At 41.9% G+C, this 13,019-nt stretch overlaps 1 protein-coding gene across 1 annotated transcript in view; it reads left to right on the top strand.

The window, feature by feature from the left end:
* rap1gap2a (RAP1 GTPase activating protein 2a) overlaps nt 1–13,019 on the top strand; it is a 96,056-nt gene that overhangs the window by 76,372 nt on the left and 6,665 nt on the right. Inside the window, exons 4-15 of the mRNA XM_013915215.1 lie at nt 2,462–2,497; nt 4,930–4,962; nt 5,625–5,657; nt 5,784–6,005; nt 6,109–6,212; nt 7,523–7,601; nt 7,977–8,030; nt 8,837–8,920; nt 9,031–9,131; nt 9,650–9,779; nt 11,348–11,503; nt 11,599–11,670. Of these exons, the coding sequence (XP_013770669.1) occupies nt 2,462–2,497; nt 4,930–4,962; nt 5,625–5,657; nt 5,784–6,005; nt 6,109–6,212; nt 7,523–7,601; nt 7,977–8,030; nt 8,837–8,920; nt 9,031–9,131; nt 9,650–9,779; nt 11,348–11,503; nt 11,599–11,670 (1,104 nt within the window). The remainder of the gene's footprint in view (nt 1–2,461; nt 2,498–4,929; nt 4,963–5,624; nt 5,658–5,783; nt 6,006–6,108; nt 6,213–7,522; nt 7,602–7,976; nt 8,031–8,836; nt 8,921–9,030; nt 9,132–9,649; nt 9,780–11,347; nt 11,504–11,598; nt 11,671–13,019) is intronic.

The raw sequence follows: 13,019 nt of genomic DNA on the forward strand, positions 1-13,019 counted from the left end.
GTGTGTGTGTGTGTGTGTGTGTGTGTGTGTGTGTGTGTGTGTGTGTGTCAGACACATAAACAAGTGCATGACCTGTTTTGCTTTGACAAACAATTCAGTTTGCTGCCTTACTTGATTTTCCTGTTTAAGCTTTAGTGGCCATGTTTGAAGGCAAAACAGACATTATAAATGTGTGGGAGAGGGAAGAGCTCTTCTAAAATGTAGAAGGAAGGGTAAGAATAAGAGGAAGGCAGGGACACTTAAAGACTCAAATGTTTTGGCTGCCCTTCTCAAGGTAAGTCTGCACTGGTTACCATGCAAGTCCCAGCAGTTTGATGTGTAATGGGGAGTTTTTTCAACTTGGCGCGCAAGTTTATGATGAATGAATGTAGGTTAGTAAGTTTCTACTCATACCAACTTATCATTTCTATGTAAATACAACATCAAAGCAAGTGAACTTTAACTGAAGCTATCAGACATGTGTTCAAACTTTACTGTTATTGCCGCTAAGTTAATCAGTTACCTCGTCTTGCAGCTAATATTTGTTTATATTGTGACTTCAGAAATAGGCGTATGTCACATCGAGTCAAACTTCAGGTCCTCAAGTCACTGCAGGAGAAACAACCGCAGAGGCGCTTAGTGTTATGAGTGAGGTAGCGGCATCCTCTGCACCCTCTTAAACTTTCTACAGTTTTGTGCCTTCTTAATAGCTGCTTTACACCCACGTGTGCAACATTTTGCAACCAGAGAGCTAAAATATCACATTTACACATGCGTGTCAGTTCAGCTGCGTGCCATTGGGCCACAAGTGTGACAAAGCCGAGCAATGCTGAGAGGGGTTTTTTTGGGGAGGGGGTTAACAACGCGTTCTCAACTCTCAACGGTTGGATTTCATGTACACCTGATAGCTGAGAGGTCAGGGCTTTTAGTTTCGGTCCATCCCTTCACCCAAAAAGGCTGTGCATCTAATTAATGACTATTCAAATTCTATTACTATTCTATAGTGACTATTCAAAGAAAAGCCATGCAAATGCTGCAGATGTAATTTTCTGATATTTGGAGAATAATAAAAATATATTTATGAGAGAAAGCAGAAGAAGAATGTGAGCAAGTTCAGTTCCTGTTTACTTTTTTTGTGCTTTGTCATCATTTCTGTCAGTGTCTGGGTGGTTGTGTTCATGATTAGCGTGAGTATGTGTGAATTCTAGCTACCAGTGAGTCTGCCAGTCATTGAGTCAGTCAGGCAGACTGACAGGCTGATCGTGGCAGCCTCCACAGGTTGCCATGGGAAATAAGATATCCAGATGTCACCGGGCTAACACAGAAAGAGTGAACGAGTGCGAGCAGGAGAGAAAAGGCAAGAAAAACTAAGAGAGAAAAAGGCTAATAAAAGAAAAGAGGAAATGACTGAGTAATAAGAGAGTATAGGGGACAGATTAGGAGAATGACACACTGAGATTAGAGAGCAACGGTGAGAAAAGGGAAGTAGGCATGTAGAGATATGTTTTAGACTGACAGTGGAACAGAAAGGCAGATATGGCTTCCTTGTCTTTGGACTTGTCTGGACACCATTGGAGGCTCAACATGCTGTCTGCACTCCCAAGAGCCCATTGGGACGCTGCAAAGGTGATCTGCTACAGCGTGTCTTTTTAGCTGCCTTGGGCACTGCTCAATGTAGCAAAAACTCCTTCACATGTGCCAGCATGACTCTAGCTGTCAAATATAATTAAAGTAGGCATTACACGACTTTGTTTGTTTTTGCAGAAGCAGTTTAAAAAGGAAGCACAACACTGCAGTTATAGAGTTGATGATGAGAGGCGCTCAACTTCTGTCTGTGTTTAAACCAGTTTTTTTTAATGGCAAGTTTAATTTGGGGTCAGAGATCAGTATCTCCTGTGATGTGAGTCAAAGCGCTGATGCGCTCACACACACTTGTTACCTAAAACTGTCCATGCATTGCTTTGCACGCTATATATGTGTCAAAATCTGAGCATAAGGCCATTATCACCCTTGCAGCTTGTTAATGTGGCAAGGCGGAGACCCCGTGGGAACAGGGCGGTGTGTGTGTGTGTGTGTGTGTGTGTGTGTGAATGCACTTAAGGAAGCTGGTTTGTGTGTTATGTAGTATGTGTTGCTCTTTGAGGAAGTGGTTTTTTATCAGTGTGTGAGCGCGTGTGGGTGTGAAAGACTGACCCAGCCCTCTGTGACGCTGCAGAGCTGATCCCGTGGAGGGGAGGGAGCGGCACAATCTACTCTTGCAGATGAATGTTATCAGTGTGAGGGCTTTAAATGCAGACGTTTAGGTTGAGCATTGAGTGTCAAAACACTTGTGTGAGGTGTAAATTGAAGCCAGCCAAAGGGCGATGATTGAACTGCTGCCGGCTAAATGGTGTCAGTAGCTTGTCGCCCTCTGACAGTCAGAGTTTAACTCTCTTTCAGCTTGTTTTAGATACTTTGTAATCTATTTCTGTCTCTGTTCCAGTCTGCAGAGTTCTTCGACATGCTGGAAAAGATGCAGGTATGACGAAATTTTCATTCCTCTGAATGCCATTTCCTTCTCTGCTGCTGTCCCTCTATCATTTCCTTATTTCAGTATCCCTATTTCCTCCATTCTTTCCCTATCTTCAGCCAGCACTACTGAGCTATAGTAGAGAGGGTTTTTTTTGCCATAAAAAGGTTCCTCCTATCACCTTGTTTTTCTTTGACCAAAATCAGCTTTAACATATACTTGAATAGGGCTCATGCTGATGATTTAATCACTGAAAGTCGGCGCTGCGTGTGTCTTAGATTGGATAATAGGCATGCAGGCGGCAGTGAACATCCACACAAAGATCTGGACTGGCATGACTATTTTCTCCTTCTCTGTGTGGAATACATTGATTTTATTTTTGTTCTGAACAAAGGCTGTCTCTCTCTGTGTGTTCGACCACTTTGTGCCCTCCACAGGGCCCTAAGGGTGCAGGCTTTGAGTTGTCTGACGACAGATGGGGTTGGGCGAGGGGGGTTAAAAAGGGTGAGGAGGAAAAGAAGTAAGGTAGGAAAGAAAACATACCAAAAAGGGAGCATATGACCATAGGAAGATTCAGACAGAGATAATTGCTCATGCGGGTTTATTATTAGATGTCCAAGACGTGAATTATTAGGTGGTCATACTGGGAACTGTTAATAGGTTAAAAATAGAAAGCCCCATACTTTTAAGTCATTAGACTTTCTTTGCTCAGGATCCAAGAGGTGTGAACTGACCTGCAGCTGAAAGTTAAGGAATGCCAGTTTTATCCAGTGACCCCTGAATGCACCATATTAAATACCAGAAAAGCTCCCTCCAACAAAATTATAACATTTCCATTTGTTTCTTTTAAACTTTCTTTGAGTCTGCTGATGATTTGTGTTTATTTTTTTCCTTCTATTGTCAACGAATCCTATAAAAAGACCAAAACAAACAATTCTTTGCATCCAAAGCCTGAAATATGATATTCCCCCACACTGTGGGACTCTACTGGCGCTCAAAAACTCAATGAGCATTGACTGACTTGTCGGCCTCTGTAGTTCATTTTAGGTCAGTCTCATGTGCGCAGCCTTTTCTGATTATTGCAGTGAGTATTATTCACTGTACCACATACGAATTGATCCACTGTTGAAAATATTCTTTACAGTATCAGTAACAGCAAGTAAGACTGCCGTGTGGTCTATTTACAGTTAGAGAAACACAGCATCGTGTAAGAGACTGAGTCAAAAACAATGTAAAATAGCATCTGTGTTTAGAATAGAAGTAAACAGAAATAGCTAAGAGGAGACAAGGTGTGAGATGGTAAGTCAGCGTGAGGGAGAACCTGATTGAGGACATCACTGGAGTTATTTAGAAAGTGTAACTAGAGGATGACGGCCCCCTAAGCAGCCTGATGATCAAAGAGTCACACACGTATGCAGAGTGAAACTGGCAGCTCGTCGGTCTTTGCTGAAGCTCAGCTTGCATTGACCTTCTCGTCTGGGCTCTGAACGTTTGGAATCAGGCTTTCAAAGTGTGTTCCTGATGATGAAGGTCACTTTTTTCTTTTTTTTTGCTCCCCATCTCCGGTCCACTCCCTCCTTTCCTGTTCTTTTGTCAGCTTCACCAATTTTCACCCCTCTCTCTGCTTCCTCTGCCTTTGGCTTTTCTGTATGACCAAAAATCGAAGCCTCTGAAGACTCTTTCTGATCAGTGTCGTACTGTTGACACTGACTCCCCGCTGACTGCAACAGCTGCTCCATCAGTATGCACTCAGACAGACATAAACCACTACAGATTAGACTTAGAAGTGTGTGCAAACACTTGTATGTGTGTGTGTGTCGGGGTTGCATTTGCACTCTTCAAATGAATTCTGCCTGACTCTTGGTATGATTGGTGGCAGTATAAGCGATGGCGGTGGCGTGGTGGTGGTGTGTATGCTAAGAGCTGTGAATCTGCACACATGCATTTATTTCCTCACTCTTATTCTCAGTCATGTAGATGAGCTGTTCCACTGGGCCTGTAGCATAATTGGCCAATTTACTGTGTGTACTAGATTGGCTTTTCGTAGCTGCATATATTTGCACTGCGCTGCATACTATGAAAAAAAAGGCTTCGGCCTGCGCCTCAGCGTTTCTGTGTTCCAACAAATGATAATAACAAGTGAAGAAAGGAACACTTAGTGTGTGGAAGCTGGATTCAGAGAGGGGATGACTAAGTGACTGCATTACCTGTGTGCGCTCGTGCATGTGTGTGTGTGTTTGTGTTTGCAAGAGAGTATATTAGCACGTATGACTCACTCTGTTTTCACCTGTCAGCAGATGAGACAGTCTGAAGTCTGAAAACAAGAATGTTTCTGCACCCTTTTGGAACATTGCACAAATAAACTGAACTTGTATTTTTTTAAATTCTTTTTTGACCTCTTGTGCTTTTCCACTCTTATGCTGCGATTGGACTTTAATAAGGTCCCTAAAGCTGAAGAGACCAAAAAATGGAAGGTGTGACTCGATACACACTTGTTGATATCTTCTCTGTGGGTCTCATTAGTGTGTCTGTGTGTGTCACCATTTATTCTGCATGCTGTGCTTCATTGCTGCACTGCTTTGCTCTGTGGTCGGACTCCTCGCCGCGAAGGAATTCTGAACACCCCGTGAATGTTTTTCAGACTTTTCTCAGGGCTTTCAAAGTGCAAAAATCCATAACCCCCTGATCAGATTGATTATAAGTTGAATGAACTCCAGCTGTCAATTGATCCTCTCCGGCCTGCCAGAGTTGCTGGCTCCTGCTGCCACAGAATATAAATGACTGGCTGCCCGGAGCCCTGCACCACCAACAATGCAGACAGGCCTCAGCAGTATTTTAGAGGTCACACTGGAGCTGGGCTAGCAGTGCCAAAGGCACACAGCTCTAAAATCTCAGGGGCCACTGAATCAAACACACTCCCTCGCTGATGTTTGCTGATGACTTTGCATTTTGCGTTGCATCATCGCCCCGACGTTTATTTAGTATCGTGAGCTGCGCTCCCCTTTCGCACCTGTGTTTGTGGATGTGCTTGGATCTGTTTCACCGTCGCAAAAGTCAGTGAAGTTCATACAAGTTAAAAGTGTTACTGATGGTGTGTGCATATGTGTATGTATGTCTGTCCTCTTTTCTTTTACAGGATGACTATATCCCCTACCCACGGATAGAAGATGTGAGTCATTTCGAGCTCATCTTTCACTCAGCCATAATGCAAAACATTTGCAACCTTTGGCAAAACATGAAAAGCACACACTTTTTTAGTTGGTTATGTTTTATGTTGGTTTATGTTACACGCAAGGTCCTAGAGAAAGGTGGTCCATACCCCCAGGTAATCCTGCCCCAGTTCGGGGGTTATTGGATTGAAGATGTGGAGGCACCGGCAGGAACTCCATCTTCTTCAGAATCTAGTTTCTGTGAGGAGGAAGACGGAGGAGAGGGCATGAGCCCCGGTGGGGGGCACAGCTACCGTCTGGAGTGCAACAGCACAGCCCGTGCCTACCGCAAACACTTCCTGGGCAAGGTTAGTGCAGTCATGTCAGTTTGTACCAAGCAGTGCGAGTCTTTAAAGTCTAAACTGCACCTTTCTCCCTCGCTTACCTCCTTCTCTATATCCATACACCCAGGAGCACATGAACTACTATTGCACCGGCAGCAGCATAGGCAACCTCATCATGTCCCTGAAACACGAAGAGGCTGAGGGACAGGAGTTCCTGCGCATCATGCTCAGGTACAATCAGGCAAAGGCAGCAACAGTAGCTTCCCTTCACATATTATAAGTTCAGGATTTAAAGTCTGATGTGGTTTTCCTTCATGTTCCTGTTAGTGATGGGCTAAACCAAAAATACCTGCCATAGCGTGATAATAAGAGCGAAAGGAGGATGAATGAAAACCTGTCCTGGCCTAGTGCCAGTTCAGATTCTTCTAAAACAAATGTTGTGGCAAAAATCAATCCATCCACACGACCCAAATGCCATTCTCAAACATTTGCGCTACATTTTTGTGACATTTCTGTCTGAACCACAGTCAAGCTCCAATTAATTATTCGACAAACCTAAAACCCCAAAGAAACACAAACACTGTTGGCATGGCTAAAACACACTAATAACCCAGGCCTCCATTCTGTTTTATTGCAGCTCTGTGCACTCCATGTTTGCCAAATTTCATATGATTTTGTTGCTCTGTGATGAATGTTTTTTGCTATTATCACAGTTGGTGACATTTTGATTAACGGGCGAGCAAAACAAATAGCATAATGCTTTGTTGTTACGTAGCCATTGTGGGTGTTGCACAGAGAACTGTAGCCAGGTGATTGCTAATCTTCTCTATGACAGATGACTGTGATAATGCTAGTGTTATGAGCAGCACTGCTACATTTAGAGTCAATGAGCCCAGTGAATTTATTTTTTCTTCAATTCGAAATTGGTTAAAATGATTTCCTCATATTCTTCCTTAAATTTCACCGGGACAGTGAACTACATGGACACTAGGAGTTAACTAGAAATCTCTTTGATGGAACAAATTCTTGAACGGTCCTATAAGTCCTTTTACATTCAGCCCATTTTGAGTGGGCGGGGCCAGTAAAATTCCCATTTCTGTCAGTGTAAGAACTTTAACTGCCCATTTAATCCCCATTGGGTTTAAAGTGCAACAAACAATTGTGTAAAATAAGAGAAAAAGTTACGCAGCTCCCTGCCCAGACTGTACTGTAATTATAAAATAAAGTTTTTGTTCATTCACATTTTGCAGTTTTTTTAACTGTGGGACCACTGTAAAAAAATGAAAAGGTAAATGGTTTTTTTTTTTTTAATCTATCACAAAATTACTTTAGTGTCCTATGAAATGCCATAGATGAGTTCTTAATCAGTAGGAAAACTTATGAAAACACAGTTAAAAGTCCAAAATGTATGCCCTCCAATACATTTTCCAAAGCCATCCAATGGGCCGGATCAGAGTCTTTGCCAGCCCGATTTTAGTCCACGGGCCTTATGTTTGACATCCCTTCTCTATGTGGATGACCAATTTATATTCTTCTTGCAGGTCGAGGACCAAAACAGTTCACGATAGGATCTCTTTAGCAGGGATCAACCAGCTGCCCAGCGTACCACAGATTGCCAAGGTAAGATAGAGCTCACAGGTACACCAGGTTTAAAGGCAGACAGTCTCCATGCACATATAGCAACATCAAAACATAATGGCACATATTCAGGGAGGTATGGTGAACACCTGAGCGTGAGGGAGAAGGAAAGACTTTCGTAATCACATGTATTATTTCAGAATAGCACTTCTCACAAGTAATAACTGGACAAAAATTGCATTAAAGAAGTCATGGTAACAGGAAAAAATGTTGAAGTGGAATTGTTCCCTTCCTGTTATATTTCTTTTTGCTCTCTGACATGTGACTGATTATTATTATCTCTAAGACATTTTCTGGTACATTGGATTAGTGCTCCTTTACAGTGATCCTTCTTCTCTATGTTTTTTCATCTGTTAGGTCTTTTGTGATGATGCCACAGGGCTGAAGTTCAACCCCGTCCTGTACCCACGGGTGAGTTCATCCTCAGTTCCTGCACTGCAACCATCATCACACCCAGTGTGACCTGAGCTCTTCCGTCCAAGGCAAATATTCATTCAAGCTGAAACGGGGTAGCTTTTCCAGTCCCTTACGTCTCCTGAGACACAAAGGGGGGCAGTATAGCTGAAAGGACATTTAATTATAGCTGCCACAACTTTACACCAACGTTCATAAATAACTTTTCATGAATTTTCATATCTATAAATATTTGATGGCTTTTATTTAAAGCCCGTGGCTTTTGTAGACATTTGAGCTTTAATTATTTTTTGCCAGCATCACCTGCCTGTCCCTACACATCGGATTTCATTAACTTTTCAACCTCCTAAAATTTTATCCACAAAAACACGTCCTTCTTGTCACATTTTACCCCCTACTTCCTGCCTCTCTAACATCTGCCCTGCGCAGTAAGCATATTAGTCAAGAAACGATTGATGATACCGCAACTCTCTAAAATGAATTTGATGGATCTGTTCCTCCTCCTCCTCCTCTTCCTCCTGTGAGCCTGATGGAGGAGTGTGATGGAGCATGCTTTCAGCCTGTGCCTCAGGGAAGGAAAAAAACCATCTGTGTCTCCGTATGCAAGAGACAGCAACAGGATCACTGCCCTCGCTGGGGGCCGCTATACAGTTTGTTGCATGACAGCCTTACATAACATGGACCCGATAAAACCGGCCCTGGAGACGTGTTATAGAGAAGGAAAACACTTCTTTTTTTAAAAGTGTACAACTTATAATCATAGGAAGAAAGTACGACTTTTCCTCGGTTTTGTTTACGTACAGGGATCCCAGTTAATAGTGGCTTACGATGAACATGAGGTGAACAACACATTCAAATTCGGAGTCATCTACCAGAAGTTTGGACAGGTGAGCTATTTTAATTATCTTCCGCTTACTTTACATGTACCCTTTTATCTCATCTATCTTTCTCTTGTCTGTCCTTCACTTTATGTGCACGTATGTGTTTTCCTCCTCAGACATCAGAAGAGGAGCTATTTGGAAACAATGAGGAGACGCCAGCTTTCAAGGAGTTTCTCAGTATCTTAGGAGACACGGTTGAACTTCAAGATTTTAAAGGGTGAGGGTAGTAAAATGCAGTTCACTGGCATAAAACTTGTAGAATAATGTGAGAGAAAGTGGCAGGAAGAAAGCATTCAGTCAAATTTAAATGCAAAGAAACGAGTGAGTCTAAAAAGAAGGAACCTTAGGCTTATTACAGTGAAGAACATGGCGAGCTTTAATTACTGTAACCTTGGAGCAATTTGTCCTGCTGTTTTGGACTCAGCATGCAACGTGGGTAAACTGCTTAGTGCAACAGATTTGTGCAAAGAAAGTGCCACATGGACAGGTAATCAGAGCTTTGTTTATTGTAAGGTAGGGGGGTGGGGGGTGCCGCAAGCTTTCTCCTATAGGGTTACACTTGTTGCTTTTACATAAGGAGACTATAAATTGTAGCTGACACATCACATTTGAATGACACTGGAGCCAGTTAGGCTTAAAATGTGATGACGGGATGTGTAAAATGCATGAAACAGAACCTTGTAAGTGAAGGCTGGAGGCTGCACAGAGAACATGAGAGCTCTGATCCTGTGACAGGTTCCGTGGTGGGCTGGACGTGTCCCATGGACAGACGGGGTCTGAATCTGTCTACACCGTCTTCAGACAGAGGGAGATTATGTTCCACGTGTCAACTAAGCTTCCCTTCACCGAGGGTGATGTTCAGCAGGTACCACGGCTTAATTCTGCCTTTATTATTGTTACACTGAATGCATGTGTAGATTTAGCTGCCAAATGGGGCACTTGAGCCCAGAAATATCAATATTAAATTGCTTTTATTCAAAGGCACTGAATTCAGATTTGATCCCTTGTTGGAAGAATGGTTGAGTTAAATGCACTAGATCATCTCACAGCTATTAAAGAGGACTTTAAAAGGAGCACATTCTTGCTTTTATGCCTCTGGTGCTGATGGTGTATCTGATATTCAGGTGTTGGTGTTGTTCCTGGATCATCATATGATTAATATTGATCCAGGTTTACTATTGCAAGTGATCAATCACATAGTTATTATGTTTTAGTCCTGCGACACAGAAACGAACCTGCGGATGTCCACTCAGGAAAAAAATCCAACAAAGGGAGCGTTTCGAGCCATCGTTGGGTTGGGGGTTAGGATTCAATCGTGGTTAGGGTTAAAGGATCATCTGGTGCTGATCTGAAGTTAATACTTGAACAAAGTTGACCTTTCTTGTGTCATCTATATCTTTCAGCTGGTTTCAAAAACTAAATAAAATGTTCTTTGGCTTCTTATGAAAAAACAAAGAAAAAAATAAAGGAGGATCAGTTACAAAACTTTTAAAATCCATTCATAAAAGGAGTAAAAGAGCGACTAGATGGCCTAAAATGCTGTAGGCATGCATTAAATCACTTATTAGCAAATCGTCACCCCAGTATAGTATATACCATATAATAGCTTAAATGCTACAGAGATTTTTGCTTTTAGTGTCTGCAGTGAGCTCTCAGTTTTGTGCTGAATCTCATTTTTCTGCAAACATGTTCTATTCTAAAGTTTTCAGTGTACAGGAAGTAGAAGGGAAAAAAATATGAGTAGCCAAAGATGAACAGCTTCATCAACGAGTGACCTTCAGTGTTCTTCAGACTCTGACAGCAGCATCCGCACTAAATTACAGTGGGGGCATGACTTGGGTACACACATAACTGCATGTATTCTAAGACACATGTCAAATCTTGTCTGGCACTTGGTGGACGAGGTGTGAAAATAGCAGATGCACAACCAAAATCTGCACACAGTGTTAAACCACTGACCTTTCTGGCCTTTCTATCATGCAAATGTATTATTTTAATGAACTCTAAACAATAAAATCTCCCCTCTGTTTCAGAGGAGAATTTTCATGAAGACTTTATGGACATGCTATCAATGTAGCACGCTCCTCTCATTCTAATCCAGCACTGAGATAAGGCTGATGGGCCTTGCACTGGCAGTTATTAAATCTTGTGTTAAGATCTTTTCTTTTTAAACCTTCATTGTACTCTTAAAGTGCTCGGTGACAATGAGCTTTGCCATCCTAATAAAAAACTAAATTGCTCTTATATAAGCCATCGCTGAGGGTTTGATGTGAAGTCTCTAAAATCCTCCCGAGAACCATATGACCCCTTCTTGAATTCAGGGGCTCATGCAGTGTAGAACTAGAAGCAATATCCCGAGCTCTTATTTTGAAAGTGTTCAAAAATAAACACATAGCAAAAACTGGTGACCCGAGGTAATTATTTCCTCCTCAGCTCCAAAGAAAAAGGCACATAGGAAACGACATTGTCGCCGCAGTCTTCCAAGAAGAGCCCACACCGTTTGTTCCGGACATGATCGCCTCCAACTTCCTGCACGCCTACGTCCTGGTGCAGGCAGAGAACCCCTGCACAGAGCACACGACATACAAGGTACAAACAGGAAAATACTTCCTCTCCTTCCGTGTGTGCTGTAGTGGGCCGGTGGCCACAGTAACATGTGGCTGTTGCTTGTTTTATGCTGACAGGTGTCTGTTACGGCGAGGGAAGATGTACCTTCATTTGGACCTCCCCTCCCAAACCCAGCCATCTTCAAGAAGGTGAGCGGCAGATGTGATCTCAGTATGAAAAGAAGCACCACCAAAGCAGCTCGCTGTCTGGGCAGTATTTACTTTTAAGGGAATAATATTATATTTTCTATATATTGACTTTGTTTTCTTTGTTTTTTAAGAGGTTTGAGTGCAGTAAAAATCAGATAAGGGTCACAAGGCAGTAGATAATGGATAATAGGTACGATTTGCAAATAACTTGTCATAATGAATTAGAGCTTATTATATTATATATAATATTATACTACAGTATATTTCTAACTAAGCATGTCATTTGTTTTCACTTGAGACAAAGGGAAATGTGAGGTCAGAGGTCAAATGTGGCCACATTATATTTAAAAAATGATAGTTAGAATTCCCCATATACTAGAATCATTTACCAAATGTTGCTAATACAAACAAAGGATGTATTTTCCAAATATAAGCACAGTTTTAAAGGTAAAAGTCATTTTATGAATGTTTGACCTTATTTGACCATAAAGAAGAGGTCAAACGGTACTTTCTATATCATTGCAGGACACACAAAAAATAGTTTTAAGGCTTTTTGTCATTTTTTGGTCAATAAATCATTGTAGACCTTGGTGGACTTCAAGGTCTCTACACCCCCAGTTTTTATCAGAGTTCCTTGAAAACCTTTTGAGCTGTTTACAGACAGAATAACACACACACACGCAAACACTACCAAAAACACACCAGGCAGAGTCAACTTTTTGACCTTGACTCCAATGACTTGTGCTGACGAAAAGCTAAAGTTCACTGAAATGAACTGATATCCTTCGCTGGCAGCCAGTCACTCAATATGAAGAAGAAGAGTAGTGCTTTTGGCAGGAAATGATACGCTGACCTGCAGCACGGATTGCCTTTCAGTAAAAGGTATCTGCAGCATGTGAAAATACACTTTTTAGATTTCCAGCAGAGAGTTGGTTAGGAGATTGATGCCAATCTTAAAGTAGGTAAGAAGCTGTAGACTTCCTGTTCATGGAGAAAATGTCCAAAGGTAATATAATAAGAAAATACAGTCACAGGTATTCAGTATCTCTACAAAGTTATTGCTTAGTGAAGGATGAAAGATTTATTTCAGGATTCTGTCACAAAAGCAAAAGTCCAATGCAGAAAAAAATTAGAGACACTGGTTTCAGCATTCAGTCGATAATAAAGCTGCTCACTGCAGAATAAGAGGATGAAAAGGGGGAATTTGAGGCAGATGGGATTTTTAAATCATTTACGCTCATGATCACCACAGCACAATGAGCTGAGGCACTGTTGTCTGTATATCGTTAAGGTCACCTTTTCCTTTCCTCCTTGTCACCCTCCCCATTCCTTGTTGCTCATCAACTTCC

This window comes from Pundamilia nyererei, unplaced genomic scaffold (assembly GCF_000239375.1).
Source record: "Pundamilia nyererei isolate P.nyererei 1_Seehausen unplaced genomic scaffold, PunNye1.0 scaffold00272, whole genome shotgun sequence".
Classification (NCBI taxonomy): domain Eukaryota; kingdom Metazoa; phylum Chordata; class Actinopteri; order Cichliformes; family Cichlidae; genus Pundamilia; species Pundamilia nyererei.